The sequence below is a fragment of the Tursiops truncatus genome, chromosome X, assembly GCF_011762595.2.
Source record: "Tursiops truncatus isolate mTurTru1 chromosome X, mTurTru1.mat.Y, whole genome shotgun sequence".
NCBI lineage: Eukaryota > Metazoa > Chordata > Mammalia > Artiodactyla > Delphinidae > Tursiops > Tursiops truncatus.
Genome location: NC_047055.1, coordinates 112,219,150 through 112,241,039, shown reverse-complemented (window position 1 = coordinate 112,241,039; position 21,890 = coordinate 112,219,150). Strand labels below are relative to the sequence as shown.

At 34.7% G+C, this 21,890-nt stretch overlaps 1 protein-coding gene and 1 non-coding gene across 11 annotated transcripts in view; both read right to left on the bottom strand.

Moving 5' to 3' along the window:
• Positions 1-21,890, bottom strand: part of RPS6KA3 (ribosomal protein S6 kinase A3) — a 110,489-nt gene that overhangs the window by 22,541 nt on the left and 66,058 nt on the right. For all 10 annotated transcript variants that reach the window (XM_019927689.3, XM_019927692.3, XM_019927694.3 and 7 more), the window contains 10 exons: positions 18,260-18,340; positions 17,427-17,506; positions 16,736-16,842; positions 12,552-12,589; positions 12,174-12,316; positions 11,903-11,973; positions 3,057-3,145; positions 2,796-2,860; positions 2,617-2,719; positions 527-651 (listed from right to left, as the gene is read on the bottom strand). In XM_019927689.3, coding sequence (XP_019783248.1) covers positions 527-651; positions 2,617-2,719; positions 2,796-2,860; positions 3,057-3,145; positions 11,903-11,973; positions 12,174-12,316; positions 12,552-12,589; positions 16,736-16,842; positions 17,427-17,506; positions 18,260-18,340 — 902 coding nt within the window. The remainder of the gene's footprint in view (positions 1-526; positions 652-2,616; positions 2,720-2,795; positions 2,861-3,056; positions 3,146-11,902; positions 11,974-12,173; positions 12,317-12,551; positions 12,590-16,735; positions 16,843-17,426; positions 17,507-18,259; positions 18,341-21,890) is intronic.
• On the bottom strand, positions 4,316-4,418 carry LOC117310504 (U6 spliceosomal RNA). Its single transcript, XR_004524648.1, has one exon. It is a non-coding gene; the product is annotated as a U6 spliceosomal RNA (small nuclear RNA).

Here is a 21,890-nt window from a genome sequence, read left to right as displayed (position 1 = left end):
AAGTTTTATTGGCACACAGCCATGTTCATTCATTTACATACAATCTATGACTGCTTTTGTGCTACAATGGCAGAGTTGAGTAGTCGCAACAGAGATCCATATAGCCTACGAAGCCTCAAATATTTATTATCTGGTCCTTAGAGAAAAAGTCCGCTGACCCCTGTTCGAAAGTATCAGTGAACTAGGAGACCTCAGCTCACCACAGCTGATCTAACAGAGACAGAGGATGAAACAAATTAGGCCCAATAAACATTCTAAGGCACAGGAGACGAGAGACAACAAGATGGTGATACTTATCTCAACTCTCTTAGAATTCTACTTTCAAGTCAGATAGGTATCCAGGATTCTGGCGCATGCAACCTTTTCAAAGGTATATGAAAGGAGTTTCTAAGAGTAATGTCAATGATATAAAATGTATTTTAAGCTGCTCACTTAAGGTCAGCAGATCAAATCTAACATAATTATCCACACGACGAACTGTATCTTACAACACTTCAAATTTAAAATTACTTAGACATTCACTCACCTGAACAATTGAGTGCACACCAACTGTCTGCATAGCTTGGCTTTCATCATCTGAGGTAATAGCAACAAAACTAAACCCCCGAAAAAGCTGATGTGCATTAGCACTAGGTGGAATGCCAGGTGAATCTGAAAAGAATAATAAATTACTAAGAAAGTAATTGCTTTGAAAGGTAATTAAGGGAAGAATTGTCAACATTATGAGCGTTCTCACTTATTCTGGAATTCCACTTCTCAGGTATCCAGTGTTTCCAGGATAACTAAGTAAGGCACTGTATCAGATCTGTCCTGATGGCTTATTGCCATCAAAACTCTAACATCCTAGTCCCTCAGAGCCCAGAAAATTGCTAATTCATTTGAAGAATATACTAAATTAATGAATTACTGGGTTAATATATTCTAAATTAGCACTGTCCCAAAGAATTTCCTGCAGTGATGGAAATTTTCTTTATCTGTGCTGCCCAATACAGTAGCCCCTAGCCACATGTAGCTACTGAGAATTTGAGATGTGGTTAGTGTGACTAAGAAACAAAATTTTTAATTTTAATTAATTTAAATTTAAACAGCCACATATGGCTACTGGCTACCACATTGGACAGTGCAGCCCTAAATAATAACCTACCAATGCTATGGCTCCCGGTTAGGGGGAGATATAAGGTTGATCTGCAGATAATTTAGGAGAAAGGGATTTAGTCCAGTGGTCTCAACACATAATGTCAGAATCTAGAAATCTAAACTGAAGATAAAATTATTATACATGTAAAAGATCAAATTTATATATATATATACACACACACACACACACACACACACACACACACTAGGACGATCACAGTACGTAGTCCTTAAAATGTTTTATGACATGACATGTATTGTTATTCAAATTATTTATGTGGAATCTACTGGCATTAACAAAAACAGAAAAATACTTTCACAATACAGTTAATGCTCACTAAAAAAGAAATAATACAAGTATAATAATATGTTATTCATAAATATAAACATACAATTAGGCATACTAATATTTATAAACATACTATAAAGGCTAAAGGCAAGCAAAAAACAGGTAAATCTACTTAAACATCAACTCCACATAAAGTTCTCTTTTAATATCAGCTTGATATTCTCAGCAATATATATTGTTTAGTGAATTCTACATCAATGTGACAGTATTATACTGAAGACTTCTGCTAAGAGAACCTATCTGGGCAGAATATAATATAGAACTGCTCTATTCTAAGATTTTTCCTCTATCAGGACAAATTGTATTCAGAAAGCAAAGTAAAACATTACCATATATCATCAGTTCTATGCATATCACTGTCTATACATTTGATAAAATTCTGTTCATGTGTTAATCCAAATTTCTAAGGCTGTCTTACAAAAATAAACACCCATCAATGCTTAATATAGATTGTTAGACTTTTGGCTGTAAAGCTTTATAGCAAGGTTTGAATGATACACTCTATGGGAAATACACGCAAGTACATTTTCTATTTATTTGCCTGTCAATGATAAACCTGGGATCTGATACACCTAAATGAGAGAACATTAGAGTGAAAAACACCATTATGTATAATGCACACACTAATGAATGAAATACAACTTACCATTTCAAAGATCACTTCTCTAATAGTCACTGTTTGTGCAATTTTAGGATAAAGCCTGATACAGGATATGAATCATTTTGAAGTTATCACACCTCACATGAAGTTTAAGTTATGTTTGGGATTTGAACTTTGTAAGTACTTCCAGAATACCATATAATATTAGAATTTTAAAGGGCACTACTTATGCTGTAGTATTTCATGTGAATGTAGCTACAGGTAAATAAACGCACAACCAAATAATTTTTTCACACAAATTGTATGGAAGTTTAAGGTACAACGTAATTTGCTAAAAGATTTAACAAGGATCTTAACTTCTATAAAATGCTATAAAGGATTTACTAATGATCTAGTTATTACAGCAGGGGTAGTGTATGAAGGGAAAAAATGAGGACAGTATATAGAGTTATACTAGATAAGATTTTCTGATTGAACAAGAAAAAAATATATATTGTCTTATATTTGGGTTTTCACGTTTTCTCCTTACCTTTGGGAGTTTTTGCAGTAAACTCAGGATCAAAATAGAAAGTATCTTCAGGCCTGCCAGTTGCAGGTTTAAAAGGTGGATGAATTTCTCTTCTATACAGTTTCTGGAGGAAAAATAAGAGACTTAGACATGTGTTAATTATAAAAAAAATTTCAAGCAAGTTTTCCTTCTATACTTACATTCCAGTCTATTGTTGAGAAAAATGAATGTCTTTTAATTTCTTCAACTCCATCTGGTCCTGCGCCTATCAAAAATTGACTAGTTTTGATTAAATGGTAATTTTATTTCAAGGATAAATATATATATTGTTTATTCAGTCTTCACTTTTAACATTTGTCCTACTATTTCATAATCCCACAACAAACACAAATATCCATCTCCCCCCTAGAAAACAAACACCAACAAACACACAAAAGAAACAAATTAATTAAAAATTTTACCTAATCTGTTTGCAGGATTTCGTTTGAAAAGCATTCGTAAAAGACTCTGGGCTTCAGGACTCAAAAACTGTGGCATCCCAAGTTTGGCTCTAAATAATAAATCCATATATTTTATGTTTTGGAGGTATCTGTATTTTATTTTTAAAATAAACTTTTAATTTTAAGATAATTATGGATTCAAAATCAGAAATAATACAGAGAGAGCCTACGTACCCTTTACCCAGTTTCCCCCAGTGGTAACACCTTACAAAACTATAGTGTGATATCACAACCAGGATACTGACATTGACACAATCCACTGATCTCATTCAGATATCTCCAATTTTCACTGCACTTATTTGTGTGTGTGTTTAGTTCTATGCCATCTTTTAAATTGAAGTATAGTTGATTTACAGTATTACATTAGTTTCAGGTGTACAGCATAGTGATTCAGTATTTTTGCAGATTATATTCCATTTTAGGTTATTATAAGATAACAGCCATAATTCCCTGTGTTATATTGTATATCCTGTTGCTTACTGATTTTATACATAGTGGTTTGTATCTGTTAATCCCACACCCCTAATTTGTCCCTCGCCCCCCCTTCCATCTCCCCTTCGGTAACCATACGTTTGTCCTCTGTATCTGTGAATGTTTCTGTTTTGCATATACATTCATTTGCATTATTTTTTGACTCCACATGTAAATGATATCATACAGTATTTGTCTTTCTCTGTCTCAGTTATCTCACTTAGCATAATGCCCTCAAGGTCCATCCACATTGCTGTAAATGGCAGAATTTCATTCTGTTTTATGGCTGAGTAATATTCCATTGTGTGTGTGTGTGTGTGTGTGTGTGTGTGTGCGCGCGCGCGTGCGTGCGTATGCCAAATCTCCTTAATCCAATCATCTGTTAATGGGCACTTGGGGTGCTTCCATGTGCTGGCTATTGTAAATTGTGCTGCTATGAACACTGGGGTGCATGTATCTTTCTGAATTAGAGTTTTCCCATCAACAGTGTACAAGGGTTCCCCTTTCTCCACATACTCTCCAACATGTGTGCTTTTTTTTTGGCCACACCGCGCACCTTGCGGGATCTTAGTTCCCCAACCAGGGATTGAACCTGGGCCCTCGCAGTGAAAGTACGGAGCCCTAACCACTGGACCGCCAGGGAATTCCCATCCAACACGTGTTATCTGTAGACTTTTTTTTTTTAAAACATCTTTATTGGAGCATAATTCCTTTACAATGTTGTGTTAGTTTCTGCTGTATAACAAAGTAAAAATATGGAATGCTTCACGAATTTGCATGTCATCCTTGTGCAGGGGCCATGCTAATCTTCTCTGTATCATTCCAATTTTAGTTTATGCGCTGCCAAAGCGACCACTATTTGTAGACTTTTTGATGATAGCCATCCTGACAGCTGTGAGGTGAAGTTCTATGCCATTTTATTACATTTCTAAGTTCCTGTATCCACCACCACAGTAAAGGTACTGAACAGTTCAACACCACCAGAATCCCTCAAGTGGCTCCTTTATAACCACACCCAGCTCCCTCCCTCCCCAATTCCTAACCTCTGGCAACCACTAATGTATTCTCCATTTCTATAATTTTGTCATTTTAAGAATGCCATGTAAATGGAACCATATAGTATGTAACTTTTTTCATGCAGCATAATTCCCTTGAGATTCATCCAAGTTGTTGTATTAATAGTTCATTCCATTTATTTATTTATTTATCTATCTATCTATTATATTATTTATTTGGTTGCACCGGGTCTTAATTGCAGCACGTGGGCTCCTTAGTTGCTGCTCCAGGGCTCCTTAGTTGCAGCAGGTGGGGTCCTTAGTTGCGGCTCATAGGCTCCTTAGTTGTGGCTTGCTGGCTCCTTAGTTGCAGCACATGAACTCTTAGTTGTGGCATGCATGTGAGATCTAGTTCCCTGACCAGCGACTGAACCCGGGCCCCCTCAATTGGAAGCATGGAGTCCTATCTACCGCACCACCAGGGAAGTCCCAATAGTTCATTCATGTTTATTGCTAAGTAGTATTCCATGACAAGGATATTCCACAGATTATCCATTTATCTGTTGAGGGACATTTGGATTGTGTCCAGTTTGGGGCTACTATGAATAAAACTGCTATGAGTATTTGGGTCTAGGTTTTTGTGTGAACACAGAATGTTAGCCCCAAATCTTCTAATGAACTTCTTCATTTTTCAGAATTTGGTAAAAAGCACTACTGTAAAAGTAAGATCATCTGAGTCTTAGTTCTGGGTCTGTTACTAAGAACTTTGTGACCTTGGGAAAGCCAATCCCCTTGAGCCTGTTACCAGTTCTTCATGAGCAAGGGGATTGGATGTTAGATTAATGGCTGCCGAACTGTAGACTTGGAACCCTTTCTCAATAGGAATTTAAGAAATCCAACATTTAAAACATTTAAAAGAACATGTGCTTCACACACCTATTTTTTTCCTCCCGTTCCCTTTAATAGCCCTCCAGGGAAGGGGAGCTGGTGGGAAAGGGGTCTGTGGAACATCTAAGATGTCTGTGGCACACAGTCTGAAAACCACTGGCCTGGATGAGCTTGAAGGTCTGTTTCACTTCTAATATATAATTTTACTCTTTTTCTCAACCTACAAATTAAGGAAACCAATGATCCTGTAAGTATGAAAATAATAACAGAGCTGGAGAAAATGGCTAGCAGAGAAATTTCTATTTCAGAAATAGATCCATTTATTATTCAGTGAGTTGTTATTGAAGCTACTATGTGCTAGACACTGCTTAGGATACGGAGATAAAGACAGCCCCCCCCACAATCAGTGGGGAAGACAGATATAGATAATGCTAGTACATTAAGAGACAAATTCAGAAGGACACATGTAAAGAGTGCTAAGGGAACAGTAGGGAATATCTATTTTAACATGGGAGATTGAAAAAGGCCTTAAATGCAATTTAAAGGTTGAGAATCTATTCGTTTGGCCAGTGTCCCCCAATATTTTACTAAATAATATTAATTTCCCTAGACACTTAGCAACAACAAAAAAATATTTCATGATCCAGTGAGTTTGTGGAATGCTATCTATTATACCCCTTGTTAGAGACATAAAAATAAAATACGTTGCATATAAAAGGCCGATAAATTTAGAGTAATGAAATCAGTATTTTTCTAAACATTTGTTTTTAGCACCTCTTCTTCAGAGAATACCTATTAACATCTTGTAGAATTAGCATTCTGTTGAACGACAGAAACGAGGGGAAACACTGCCGTATTTGGTAACAGGGATATAGCAGAGGTCTTTAAACAGTGGACTAACGGACCAGATTTATTTTCAAGAGGGAACTCCAAGGGAAGTATAGAATGATCTGGAGTAGGAAGCGGTGGTAGGCAGTGAGCAATCTACTTAGAAGCTCGGCCCTATAGTGTGGGTAGGAGATCACCATGGGTAGGAGATCTGAGAACTGTAAGCAGTGCAATGCAGAAGGAAGGCTGGGACAGTGAAATATTTCTGAGAGTCAATTTGGTGAATACCTTTGTATGCAAGAGAGGAAGAAGTCAAGAATGATTTCTAGGTTTCTGGCTTAGGAGATAGGGTACATGGAAAAGCTGTTAATTGGGAATACAAGAAGAGGAACAGAACAGCGAACAAAGATAAATTTAGTTTAAAAATGTTAAGTCATGCAGGTGAGTAAATGGAAATAAAGGTCTGGTGCCTGGTAAATTAAGGTAAGAAAGAGTGATTTGGGAGTAATTAAAATGTTCAATAGTTATTGGAAAGACTGATGTCAGTCAGGAAAGTGAGTCCAGGCGGGGAGAAAAGCATATCAGAGATGGAACACTGGGTAACGAGAACATTTAAAAGGTGGTCAGAAAAAGAACAATTTGGGCATTAAAAATAATGAATGCAATTGGCTGAATCACACTGATTATTAAATCCCATGACTTCGTTATAGTGAAAAAGGAAAAGGAAAAAGCCAAAACTAACATAAAAACCCAACTCATCGGACATCACCCCCACTGGGGCTCATCTTGTTTGAGCCTTATTTCAAGGTAACTAAATAGCCCTAGTTGATGAGGAAAAGCTCATTGTTTTGGAAAATACCAGCTAATAAGTGAAGGAATAACAGTAATAGAAAATACACAATTTAAAATCCCTAATAAAATAACTGTTTCAAGTAATGATTATCAGTGGATGAAACTATTAGATGAAAACCTGACAGGGAACTTTACAATGGAGGGATCAGCTGTAACCATGGGAATTCATCACTTAAAGTGGGGCAACATGGTGCCGTAAGCCTCCTGATGTGATGCAATAGGGTGCAAAAGCACGAGCTATGAAATAATGTTGCCAAAAAAGTTTAACCAAAAACAGGATAAAGTAACAAGTGAAAAAACATCACAAGGAGAATAAAAAAACTTCACACTCCTGGGAAAAGACTAATTATTATGTAACCATGGTAACAAGAGAGGCGCCAGAACCATTCAATTGATCAAAGACAACTTGCCTAGGTGAACAGAGTTTTTTGTTTTTGCAAACCAACGAATCAGTAACTGCTCTTCATCTGTGAAAATTAGCCAAATAAGAATGAACTGACGCCAATAACCACACCTGAGTGCCAAGAGTCCCACCCAAGTAACCATACTTACAGATGATGTCGATTCATTTTAGGCCCTGAAAACCTGCCAATTCTTGAACTCCACCCTTCCCCAAAACCCTATATAAGAACAATGGTCTACTCTGCTTGGAGAGATTCTACTGGACCAGCACCGCTTTCCCTACTATAGTAAGCAATACAATCACCTTTATGCTTTTTGTTTCAGATATTAAGAAGTGGTCTCATCTTTTAACAAGATAAATTCAGAAAGTGAAATTCTATAAAAGTGACATGGTTTCTACAAGTAAATGGCAGGGGAACAACAGGGGTACACTGTTCTAGATGAACAGAAGCTGAAGAAATACAACGAAAGGATATGTGCAGACTTGATTTGGGATACAGTTTTGGAGAAAACCTGAAAAATCTGGTTAAGGATTGGTATTAGATAACTATTACCAGTTTACATAAGAAAATATCCATACATTTTAGCAATGCAAACTGCAGTAGGTGAGAAATGACATGTCTGGAATGCTTAAACTATTTCAGTAAAGAAGAAAAAAAGAAAGGAGGAATAGACAAAGCAAATGTGGCAAAATCTTTATGACTGTTGAATGTGGGTGATTGGTATACGTATGTTCACTGTATTATTCTATTTTAGCGAACTTACCCTTGAAATTTTTCATAATTAAAAAGAGAAAAGCAGGCAGAGAAGGAATGGTCAAGCAAAAGAGACCAAAAGAGGAATGGTTAGAGAGGTGGGAGAAGCAGATGAAAGTAGGAAAAATGAAGGGGGGAGGGGGTGGCCAGCAGTGTCAAATACTCCTCAGAGAGACCTTCCTTAAATGTCTCATCTAAAATGATTCCTGCCCCTGCCCCTTCCCTCAGACTTCAAAAGTACCCTGGTTTATTATCCCCACTGCTCCTATTACTACGGGAAATTATTATATTTATTTGTTTAAATATTAATTCCTTGTCTCCCCCACTAGAATGCAAGCTCAGTGAGACCACAGAAGATCTTGTCACTCTTGTTCACATTGCATCCTAAGTACATATAGAAAGACCTCAATCATCTGTTGAATGAATTGCGTGAACAAATCATACAAAGAGTCACCTTTCTGACAATCTGCCACTAGTTTAAGCAACCAGGAAATTACTGATGACCATAGTGAGAGAATGGAGCCGCTCAATGGAGCGGTAGAAATGAACGACAAACAGGCTATGGGATAAAAGCAGCCAAAAAAAAAAAAAGTAAGAGAAAGCACAGACCACTCTTTAAAGAGGCTTTTTGTTGAAAGAATGCAGGAAGATGCTGCAGAAACTTGAAAGATAGGCCAAGTCAAAGAAATGGTTTGTTTTTCTCAACACTAAAGTGTGTCTATTAGCTGAAAGGAAGGGGCCAGAGTAGATGGAGTGATGAAGGTTCACTGAACATTCATTTGTATAGCAAATATTTTTCAATGTTTTTTATTGTGAAGAATAACATAAAGTGCAAAAAACAAAACCAAACCTCCCAAACCCAAAACTAAAGTACACAGCTCCATGATTGACCACAAAGTGAACAGTCATCTGGCCAAGAAATATAACATTGCCAGAACCCCTCATCCAGTGTAACTACTTTCCTGATTTTGCTGCAGGCTTCTGCCATCTAAATAGGGACCCTAAAAACTATGCTTTAGTTTGTCTGCTTTTAAAACTTTATAAATAGGATCATCTGTGTAGTATTCATTCTTTTGTGTCTGAATTGCTTTTGCTCAACATTCTTGTGAGATTTACCCAAGTCATTGTATGTAACTGTGGTTTGTTCATTTTCTTTGCTGTATAGCACACTACACCCACGGGCAAAAGGCTTCAGCCTATTTTTGTATGGCTTTTGAGCTACAAATGGTTTTTACATTTTAAAAGTGCTAGAAGCAAATAATAAAAAATACAAATATGTGACAGAGACTGTGTGTGGCCTACAAAATCTAAAATATTTATAGTCAACCCCTGCTGTATTCCATTGTATGAATATACCACAATTTATTAGTCCATTCTTCTGTTAAGAATCTAGTTTCTACCTTTTGGCTATTATAAATAATGCTGCTATAAATATCTGGGTACTTGTTTCTTGATGTGCAAGTACCTTGATGCATAAAAACTGGGTGCATGCCTAGGAACAGGATTACTGGATGAGGTTATACATGTATTTGACTTTAGAAGAAATGCCAAAAACTGCTTTCCAAAGAGGTTATATGAGTATTTACATTCCTTCCAGCTATGTATGAAAGCTGCCACTGCTCCACAGCCCGTCAGCACTTTGTATTGTCAGTCTTTGTACCCTTAGCTACTCTGGCGGGTATGTAGTTGTAGCTCACTGTGGTTTTAATTTGCATTTTCTGATTAATGAGGGCAAGCATCTTTTAATAAGCTTATTGGCCATAGGATATCCTCTTCTGTGAAGTCCCTACGTCTCTTCATGTTTCTACTGGGCTGTCTTTTTCTTATTGATTGACTGGAGTCCTTGACATCTTCTGGAAACAAGTCCTTTGTTGGTTATATGTTATAAATTTCTTCTATTTTTTCAATGGAATATTTTGATGAGAAGTTATTAATTTTAATGTAGTAATAATTTATCAATCTTTTCCTTTATGGCTCATGCTTTTTGTGTTGAAAGACTACTTTTTCTACACCAAGGTCATGAAGATTCCTCCTATATTCTCTTCTAGAATCTTTCTTCCCTTTTCCCATATATATGTTAAAAAAATATATATATATATGTAATATACTTGGAAATGATTTGTGTATGGTGTGAGGTAGTTTTATCTTTTTCTGTTTGAATATCATTTTTTCCAGCATGATTTACTAAAAAAGGTGCTATTTCCCTACTGCTCTGCAATTTCCAATGGTTGTAAATCGAGTGTCCATATATGTATAGGTCTGCTACTGGCCTCTCGAGTCCATTGCACAATTCTATTTTCTATACTTGTTTTAATGCCATATTGTCCTAATTATAGTTATAGCAAGGCTTGATACTTGGTAAAGCAAGTCCTCCTATCTTGATATTCTTCAGGAGTGTTTTAGCTATTCTTGGTCCTTTGTATTATCATATAAGAACCAGTTTATTAAGTTCCACACAAAAAAATTGTTAGGATTTAAATATGATTTGCATTGAAACTACAGTTATGCTGTCCAATATGGTAGCCACTAGTCACATACAGCCACTGAGTACTTGAAATGTGGCTAGCTCAAACTGTAAGTGTAAAACCTGCAGTGAGTTTCAAATAAAAAAAATAATGTATCATGTCTCGATCATTTTTTAATGCTGATCACATGTTGAAATGATAATATCTTGGATATACTGGGTTAAATAAAATATATTACAGTTAATTTTAGTTGTTTCTTTTTACTTTTTTAATGTTGCTACTAGAAAATTTAAAAATTATGTATGGGGTTCACATTATATTTTTTTATTGGATAACACACATCCTTTATAACACTTGGGTCTGTCATAATGTGAATATTGGAAGGTACAACCTTCCAAGTTACTTTGGTCTTTTAAAATTTCCTAGCATTTTCTAAGTTCTCTGCATAAAGTTCTTGCATAACTTCTGCTAGATTTATCCCTAGGTTTGATTTTTTTTTACTATCGTAAACAGTATCTTTTTAAAAAAATTCCATTTTCTGTTGCTAGTATACAGACATGAAATAGATTTTATTTATTGACCCTTTATCCGGCAACTTTGCCAAGCTCTCATTAATTCCAAGGATTTATATGAAGATTTGGATTTTCTATGGACACAATCATGTTAACTAAATAATGACAATTTTTTTTTGGCCGCGCCGTGGGGCTTGCGGGATCTTAGTTCCCTGACCAAGGATCGAACCCAGGCCCCTGGCAGTGGAAGCGTGGAGTCCTAACCACTGGACCACCAGGGAATTCCCAATAATGACAATTTTATTTCTGCTTTTTAAACCTTAAGCTGCACTTCTTTTGGATGCCTTACTTTACTTGCTAGTACCTCCAGGACAACGTAAACAGAAGTAGAATAATGGGCATCTTTTTCATATTCCAAATCTCAAACGTAAACCTTTCAGTAGTAACATGAAGATAATTATGAGTATTCTAGATCTATGGGGTTTGCTCATATTTAAACCACGTAATATTGATGTCATAATATCAATGAATTTCTTAGTTATTTCTTATACTATAGCTAACACTCTAAAAATCTCATTTTTTAGTTTGAAGCATTTATTTTTAAATCTCATCAAAACACATCCACTAGGGAGTACTTACTTAAGAATCATAGTCATTGTTTCTTTTCGATCTTTTCCTTGGAAAGGTAGTGTACCAGTGAGCATCTCAAACTATAAAAAGGCGAAATAATCAGAGGTATTAGTCAGTAGGTATAAAATCTGAAGGCTAGAAGATAAAAAAGCATCATCTTAATTACAACCACATCTTCTAAAATTGCTATACAATAAAACAAGTGATTTATATTTCTACTATATTCACTAGTGAACTTCAAAAAAAAAAAAAACAAACAAAAAAACACCCCAAACCTTACCATTAACACACCGAAAGACCACCAGTCCGCACTCTGAGTATGACCTCGACGATTAACTACTTCTGGAGCCATGTATTCCACAGTTCCACAAAAAGAATACGCTTTCTTTTCATGGTCAATAGACTCTTTACTTAGGCCAAAATCTGCCAAAATAAATATCAAGTTCATAAATATCCTACAATAATTTGCACACGTAAAGTTTAAACTTTGAGTTCCAAAGTTTACATTAATAGTTCCAATATTTACATTAATTATTTAAAAATTCTAATTCAAGTTTTTAACACAATGTGTTACTTAATATTTATACCATGATTAACCTTAAAGGAAATTAATTATATAGAGTAGGAGAGACTATTTTAACAAAATGAGGATTTTTACCTGTTAACTTGATGTGACCTTCTTCATCAAGAAGTATGCTGAAAGAAAACAAAGTTAGAAAATCTTTTCAAACCATTAAAGAGAGATTTTTCGAAGTTAAAACTGAAATTACTCTGTTAAGTATCAGATCATCACATTCATTCCAAAATATTGCTTTAGACTCTGAATAAAAAGGCGAAGGTAAAGGAGGAGAAAAATTATTTTTTTGGACACACATACATAACGAATCCCAAAGGCAAAGCCTTATAACTTGTATTAATGAGCCAGGGACACTTGAGAACTATGAGGAAAGGAACCAAGACCTATATTCTAAGTTGCTCTTAGTGCCTTTCTGCAGAGGTGGCCTAACTAAACTCCCTAGTGCTTGCACAATAGACAGAGGTCTGGATAGTTAAGTCAAAAGTGTTAGAGCTGTCATTTTAAAGGCATCTGACTCAATCATTCTTTACTAGCTTTTTTTCTTTTTCTTTCTTTTTTTTTTGGCTGTGCTGCGCAGTTTGCGGGATCTTAGTTCCCCAACCAGGGACTGAATCCAGGCCCCGGCAGTGAAAGCGATGAGTCCTCACCTTCCTCATACTCCTTGTTCTTCTTTGACCCATCACTACATTGTATATATTATCCAGTGTTTTCTCTCTTTTTCAGTAAACTGAGAGCTCCTTGAGACTTTGACCTTATTCATCTTGTAGCTCACTGTTTGGTAGAGCACAGATAAAGAAGAAATGTATATTGCATGAATGGGGCCAGTCTACAAAGAGCTGATAGAGCATTCCAAAGAGTTGGGATTTCTTCTTAAGGGCAATGAAGATCATAAAAGGTTTACATGAATGGAAGGTAAAGATAATCAGATCTGCAATTTTAGAAAACAATTTAGAAGGAAAAATAAAGAATAGTGTGCTCTTAGGTATGACTTATGATAAAGAACAACAACTGGAGAAGACACTCAAGTTTCTGGCTTTAGCAGACACTTGAGTGGAGAGTAAGGTCGTTAATTAAGGAGCTATAGAAAGGAGTAAGTACTAAGCTGTTAAGCCAGTTACTGCATTTCTGGATGGGTATTTGAGTATACTGACTTGAAAGGTCAAGTAATAAGGTCAACTATTTCACTCATATTCAAAACTATTCCATAATATAGGCATTTCCTTACTTTTAATACATTTAATTCCTTTTAATTCCTTACTTTATTTCCTTACTTTTAATTCTTTTAATTAACTAAAAAAATGTGCAAGCCAAATTTTGTTATAATAAAATTTTACTATGTCAAAAATACTACCAACCTTCCTATATCATCAGTTCAACTATGATTACAATAATGTTTACCAGTGAGGGTAATTCAGTAGGGACACAGTGTTCAAGTCTCTTTCACTACAAAGGACTTGTTATGAAAAAAATATTGATCTTGATTATGCTTGACTAGAAAGCAGACCAACACATTTAGGGAATATAAAGGGAATTATTAGGTATGGTGGGAATCATCCTCCCTTCTGTCTAATCAATACCTGGAAGACAGTTCTAAAAACAAAACAAAACAAACCTCAAATCATTCTTGGTAATTTTGAAAAAATTAAAAAAGAAAACATGGCTAAAAGGGAATTACTTATACTTCCTATAGCAAGTGCATTCTAAGATAACCATGCCCGTCCTTTATCTTTGAAAGAAAAAGTCAACTGTATTACTCTCAATAAGCAAAGTTCCCTTTCAATTATTAATAATTATTTTTAGCCATATTTATTGTAACAGAGTTCTAGTTTAAAAGGATCTGGAAAACCCCTTATTGTGCGTAAAACAATTGGTCTAAAAATTTAAATTTCTCCTAAGCTCTACATGATGATATCACTTGGATCATTTAACAATTAAATGTGATTTCAGTTTAATAGTGTAGTCTAGACATTTACGTGAAAAATCTCACTATAAGCAATCTTACCCACATTAGATCTTATTTGATCTTTGAGACAGGATCCATGCTTTATATATAATTTTAAAACCAACAGTAATACAATGGTCTACAATAAATACATTCAATTAAATGATATAAAACACGAACACATTTTTATTATGAATGCTTAATCTTATGTTCACAGTAAATTTTTCTTCTAAGGGCTATATGCTTGAATATTCATTCTCACTAGGAATTATATTTTATGTTGTGATAGTCAGAAATTGGGAAAATGATGAGAAAAACTCAGTCATTATCTGGGGAATAAAATCAGAACCATATGAAACTTATCCGAAAACAAAATACCTGAAAAAAACCGTAAAATATGAAAGTATAACAATTTCTAAATGATCACTTAACAGGATTCCAAAGGAGTATTTCCTTTGTTTCCTATTGTAATATATAATTTAAATTTTGCATGTAACATTTTAAGGTAAGTAATATCCAAATTCTTGATAAAGATGATAGTTACACAACTCTGAATATACTAAAAAACATCGACTTGTTTACTTTAGTTTTAATAGCTGGACATTAATATATCATATAGGTCCAAAGATCAGGACACAAAGATTTATGTACAGTATTTATTTAATAAAGTTTAAAACAAATGAAACCTATATTGTTTAAGAATGCATACTTAGGTGGTAGAACTATTTTTTTTAATTAAAAAAAATTTTTTTAGTATAATTAAAGGTTACTTTCCATTTACAGCTCTTCCCCAATATTGGCTATATTCCCTGTGTTGTACAATACATCCTTGAGCTTAACTTACACCCAATACTTTGTACCTTACCGCTTCCCCACCTCTATATTCCTGCCCCACCCCCCAGCAGCCACTAATTTTGTTCTTTTTTATGGCTGAGAAATATTCCATTGTATATTTATAACACATCTTTATCCATTCATCTGTTGGTGGACAGCTGGGTTGCTTCCACATCTTGGCAATTGTAAATAATGCTGCTATGAACATTGGGGTATGTGGACTATATCTCAAAAAAGCTATTTTTAAAAATTCTTGATAGAACAAGGCTCTTGTTTATATCCTTAAAAAAGGAGAAAAGAAAACCTTTCTTTCTCAAAGTGGTACATAGTAAACACTAACAAATTAAAACACAGAAGTGTGTACAATTTAAATAATATTAGCTTCTTGATAACCACTACTATAAAAGTAAAGGGAAATTTGCTTAACTCTCATTAAAAATTTGAAATCATGTGGAGAAGAAAATTTTCAATAAATGGTATTTGGAGGAAACAATTAGCTCCATGCCATCCCTCATACCAAAAAATTTCTAGATGGAGTTAAAAGTAAAAAAAAAAAGAAAGAAACCATAAAATTAGAAGAAAAAAATCTTATCATGAGAATTGGAAAAGCCCTTCGAAGAATAAAAGTCACAGAAGAAACCACAAAAGGAAAGACTGGTAGATCTGAGGGAAAAATACTTGTGTAGGTTAAAATAACACAAAATTAAAAAATAGGGGCTTCCCTGGTGGCGCAGTGGTTAAGAATCTGCCTGCCAATGCAGGGGACATGGGTTCAATCCCTGGTCCAGGAAGATCCCACATGCCGCGAAGCAACTAAGTCTGTGTGCCACAACTACTGAGCCTGCGCTGTAGAGCCTGTGAGCCACAACTACTGAGCCCGAGTGCCACAACTACTGAAGCCCACACGCCTAGAGCCTGTGCTCCACAACAAAGACAAGCCACTGCGATGAGAAGCCCGCACACCGCAACGAAGAGTAGCTCCCACTTGCCACAACTAGGGAAGGCCTGCGTGCAGCAACGAAGACCCAACACAGCCATACATACATACATACATACATACATAATAAAATAATAAAATTAAAAGATAAACTAGAAAAGTGTATTTGCAACATATGTCAAATGGTTAAATTCTTAATCTGTATAGAAAGGTCTCTTACAAAACAATGGGAAAAAAACAACACCCCAAAAGAAAAATGAGTGAAGGCCATGAACAGAAAAATCACACAAAAATACAACTGCCAATAAAGCTATAAGCATAGATTTCCACTTCATTAAAAATCAAAGAATGCAAATGAAAACAAGGGTAACGTTAACAGGTATTTTGATTAACAGATATTTAAAAGTATGAGCACATAAAGGGTTAGCAGAAATGTGAAGCATAGGCATTCTAATCCAGTGTTTGTGGTAGTTCTATGAAATAATATTATTTTATATTACCCCCTAAATAATTATATTACACTGTATTCAACTTAGCAGCATGATTCCTTACTTTTCTGGTTTTAAGTCTCTATAGATTATTCCCAGGCTATGTAGATGGTCTAAAGCAAGCGCAAGTTCAGCCAAGTAGAATTTGACATCTTCTTCTGTGAACATGACCTAAAATAAAATAATAATTTTTCTGTCTTTATTTTCTTTTTGCATTTGCTATTTTTTTAAAGTTCCATCCTACAGTTTAAATATCAAAAAATTATAAATATGCTAATTACACAATTCACTTATGAAAGGAAATTTCAAAAATGACTGAGTTAGTCAACTAATGACTTACTAAATGCTAAATATGCACTGTGGGGAAAATAATTTTACATTTTGTTAAGTAACAACTATATTCAGATTGTGCCATTGTTGCTCCATCACAGTAACATCTTAGAAATGAAAAATGATCTTTACAATGCAGGTTGAATTTCCACTACTGATTGTTTAAGGATATCTTGTTGTTATATTATTGCTTCTGAAAAAACTATAACTAAAAGAAGCAGGGCAAAAGACAGTTTATCAATTTAAAATCTACTTTCCGAATAAATTCAGGAGTTAGTAAAATAACTCTTTTTGGCTCTGATTCGTCAATGTAAGAATCTTGTGCCACTTGACAAAATACGACAAGCATAATATTGAAATATAACAAAGCTTTAGTTGAAAAAGGATGTGTATAAATAGATTTAAAACAGAGATTAATTATATACCTCTTTGGATAAGCGTGTAAACAAATCTCCTCCCCTGAGAAAGTCCAATATAAGATACAACTTCCCTTCAGTTTGAAAAGCTGAATGAAGAAACGAAAATTTCCATTTAATTCATAGTTTAATTTGGGGGGCTTACATTAGGTCAACTCATTCACAAATGAATACTATTTTAGCAAATTAATGACTACATCATAGATCTAAACTGATTTTTATTTAGAAGTTAACCAATGATTCCTCTTAATTTCCACGTAGAAATGTTAAATGCAGTGTTTCTTATTATGGAACCACTAAAACATTTGTTAGATTTTATTCAGGCAACAGTCTCTCAGGAATACAACAGTTCTAGAACATGCAGTCAATAAGAAAAATTCCCAACAGAAAGGACTTACTTAACCATGAAACAAAATACAAAATACCATGTCACTTAAACTACAAAAAAAGGTGGATTGGTTAGCTTTAATTACACAGAATAAGAACATCAGGACGTCGATATTAGGGATCTTTCTTGCTTGTAAGTTAGGCTAACACATATAGACTATAAAATACTGGTACATTATTATTATTATAATTTAAAAATGATTATTATTACCTGTTCCTATGGCTATCACTCAGAAACTATAATGTTTAAAAGAAACACGAACCTAAATGCAATAAAAGCTTCTAAAATTTATCTAAGAAGTAATGGTTTAATTTCCATGACTTTACTATATGTATCTACTAGACACATACAAATATACACAAATAAATATTTATATACATTAGTATATCTGAATGCACTCAGGGAGTGGGAGAATGAGGTAAAGGGATGAGATGGCAGGTTGTTCATAACTTACCATAATGCAACTTGACAATAAAAGGATGGTTAACTTCTACCAAGATATCACGCTCCATTTTTGTCCGAACACGGTCTCGAACTATAAAATATTACACATATGGCTATACTGTAATAGCTTCCAGAGACAATCTTTAAAACAAAATCTCTTTGGTGACTATTTTAAATAAAATTTTGCTTATATGTATAAAAGCGTGAATTCGCATATAAATAAAATTACTTATATGTATAAATAAAACTATTCATTACTCTTGAATTTTCAAAATTAATAACCATTTTTTAATAAATTATGTTACCAGAAGAAATTGTATATATTTATAAAATCTGTGCTTTACATTAAAAAAGTACAGAGAACATATTAGATGTTGGCTTCAACATCAGATTTCCAAGTATTTTGATCAAAGTTATAAAAATAGCCAAAAAAGGAGCAACTTTTTAAAAACAAGGCATTCCAATGAAATGTTAAAACACACACAAAAAATGAAATAGGTTTTAACACTTCTCCCTACCAACCTTATCAACTCAATTCAACAAACATTCATTAAGCATCTAAAATATGGGGCAGACATGGTGAAGGACAGATATACTCCAAAAGGTGTATTTTGAGGGAGGCAGGAGAGGAGAGATACTGAGAGGAAGTACTGTGGTGCAGCTGAAAGAGCAAAGGCTTTTTGGAGTTAGAAAAATCTGGATTCAGATCTGTGTCATCTTGAGCAAGTTACTTATTTAAACTCTCTGTGCCTCTATTACACCTCTCATCTATAAAATGGGGATAACACCACTGTATCTTTGGGGGCTATGTGACCATTTGAGATAAGGTTTGTACATCGAGAGCCTCGCATATAAGAGATATTCAATTAAATAGTAGTTATAGCACCATGAATATGATAAAGGGATAAAATGATGTATTACCACCAATAAGCAGTACAAGAATTCAGAAAAGGGAAAGATCAGTTTTACTTGCATAGGAAGGCTAGAGCAAAGAGGTGGGGTTAGGGACTTTTAGAGTGGAATTTATATGGGCAACAAGGATTGGACCGAGAGAAGAAAAGTCCAGGTATCGAGTACCAGTGCAAGCAAGGACATGGAGGCATGCATGATGAGCAAGAAGGAAGCTAATCAGTGTGGAAACTGGGGGGCTGGGGGTGGGTGGGGGTGGGAGGGGTGGTGAAGTAGGGAGGATCCAGATTCCTGACAATTTGGAATGCCAGGATGAATTTACATTTGACCCAGGAGGCAAAGATCTCTTTTACCAACCAAATATTTCCTGAGCAAACTCTACATGCCAGGCACTGTGAGATACAAATAAAATAATCTTCAAGAAGCTAATAATCTGGTGGGAATGACAGACAAGTAAACTGATGATTAATCATCTGATAAGTACTCTGTTGGTAGCTCAATGGATTTAAGAGGTGAGAATGATCATTCATTAAAGTTTTTTTTTTCTGTTGCATAATAAGGATAAATCACACATAACTTCTATTTTTCAGGCCAGAGAGACTGAATGGTTCTGCCGAAGATTAAATAGAAAGAATGGAAAGAGCGTCTTTTTTGGCAGTGGGGGCGGGAACAGACAGAATGATGAGTTTTCTTGTCAATTTAAGGTGACCACTGATATCTAAAACTCAGAACTAAGCCCTCTGGGAAAAATAAAGAAATAAACTTAAAAATTTCCTATGTTTCCCATTCTACCAGTTTTCCACTCCAACTGGGAGATTTTGGTGCCAGTGACTGAAAACAGGCAAAACAGGAAAAGGACTCAATTGCTCTTGATATCAACGCAGCTCTGTCTTTTTATTGACTTGTTTTGTGGATGTATCAAATTCAGGATCAATCTCTGATTTTGTTATCTTGCCCTATCACTACAACTCTGATGCCTTATGTCCAACAGGCCCTTTCTATTATTTGTGTGAATGAGGTTCATCACCTAGGCCTGCTGACAATTCTAGTCTAGTCTAGCCCAAAACTGCCCTTTTTTCCATCGCTACCCATACAATCTTGGATTATGTTCCTATTACCTTAAAGCTAGATTCCAAGTTTCTACCTCTTTCAATACTTATACAAAGCTTATTTAATAAGCAGCAAAAATATCCATCAGTATATTTACTGTATATCCCTCTTCTATTATTGTACCACTATGGAAAGAACAATTACTTGGGAGTCAAGAGCTATAGTTTAGTGGCCATGCTAATAACTAGATGAGTTACCTTGGTCAAATCCTTTCATTGCTCAGGGGCTTCCTGCTTCCTTCTCTATAAAATGAGAGGCTAGAACCAGATGCTTTTCTTTCTATTATGATTACCTTGTGAGATAGTTTCCTTATATGCAACACTGATGAGACCTTGTTTAGTTCAAAACGAACAGTAAGATTCACTCACTAAAGAATTCCTTCCTTCTGTCTGAGATAGGACTGTGTAATAGTTCTAATCTGGTTTCTTTTATGTATATAAAGACCTAGTGACAAATATAAATCATCCTACAATCAGGAATTTTGATTAGGATATTAGTGGTTCAGAAGAAGGCATGCTTTACATTGGTTAAACTCTAAACCCCCAAAACTGAATTTGTTAATACTGACTCATGTTGGCAAAGCAACTACATTCCGCTGAAATAATTTTTATCACATACTAGTTATTACATTTTAAATTCTACTTGACTTGAACATGAGAGTGAATAAGAAGAAATGCTGTTTATGTTTCTAGAATTATGTATTAAGAAAATGCTTTAAGCAATAGTTTACAAAACCTTTTAGGCCCACAGACTACTTTATTAGGACAAAAGTCCCCATAAACTCAACCTAACACTTTTGACTTCTTTTTGTCCCCATTTATTATATTAATAGAAACTTCAAAATGGAAAGAGACTTCTGGTTAAACATGGATGTTTTACTTTCTACTTTCTTCTAAAACCCTATTGAAATTACAATAATGGAAAAATTATGCATAAACTCACAAGGACAAAAAAGAGAAGCGGTAGCAGAAGGTGACTAAGTGGTAACTCACACAGCAAATCAGAGAAAGCTAAAATCTAAGCTTAAAGAAAGGAGGTCAATGAGAAATAAGCAAATTCTTGCCACAGAACCCCTTCTAATCAGCTTTTTGGTACCGCACTTTTTTTTCTTTAAAAAAATTTATTTTATTGAAGTATAGTTGATTTATAATGTTGTCTTAATTTCTGCTGTACAGCAAAGTGATTCACACACACACACACACACACACACATATATAAATATATATATATATATATATATATATATATGAATATAGGTACCTCACTCTTAAATGAGGAAAAGACAGCAAAGAATTCCCAGGAATTTAAGGAAAGACTCTAAACACGAAAAATAGCTATCAAAATAAGTAGAAAAATATAGACCTTATATAGATCCCGATTCAAACAAATTACAAAAAGAAAAATGAATTATAACAATACGGACAACTGGAAACTTGAGCACTGATCAGATATCTGTATATTAATTTTTCAGGTATAATCATAGAATTGTATTATTTCAAGAGTCTTTATCTTTTAGAGATACATACTAAAATATCTATGGAAGAAATTATACAATGTCTGGGATTTGCTTCAAAATATCAAAAGAGGGGAAGGGAGAGAACACAGATAAAAAAAGATTGATT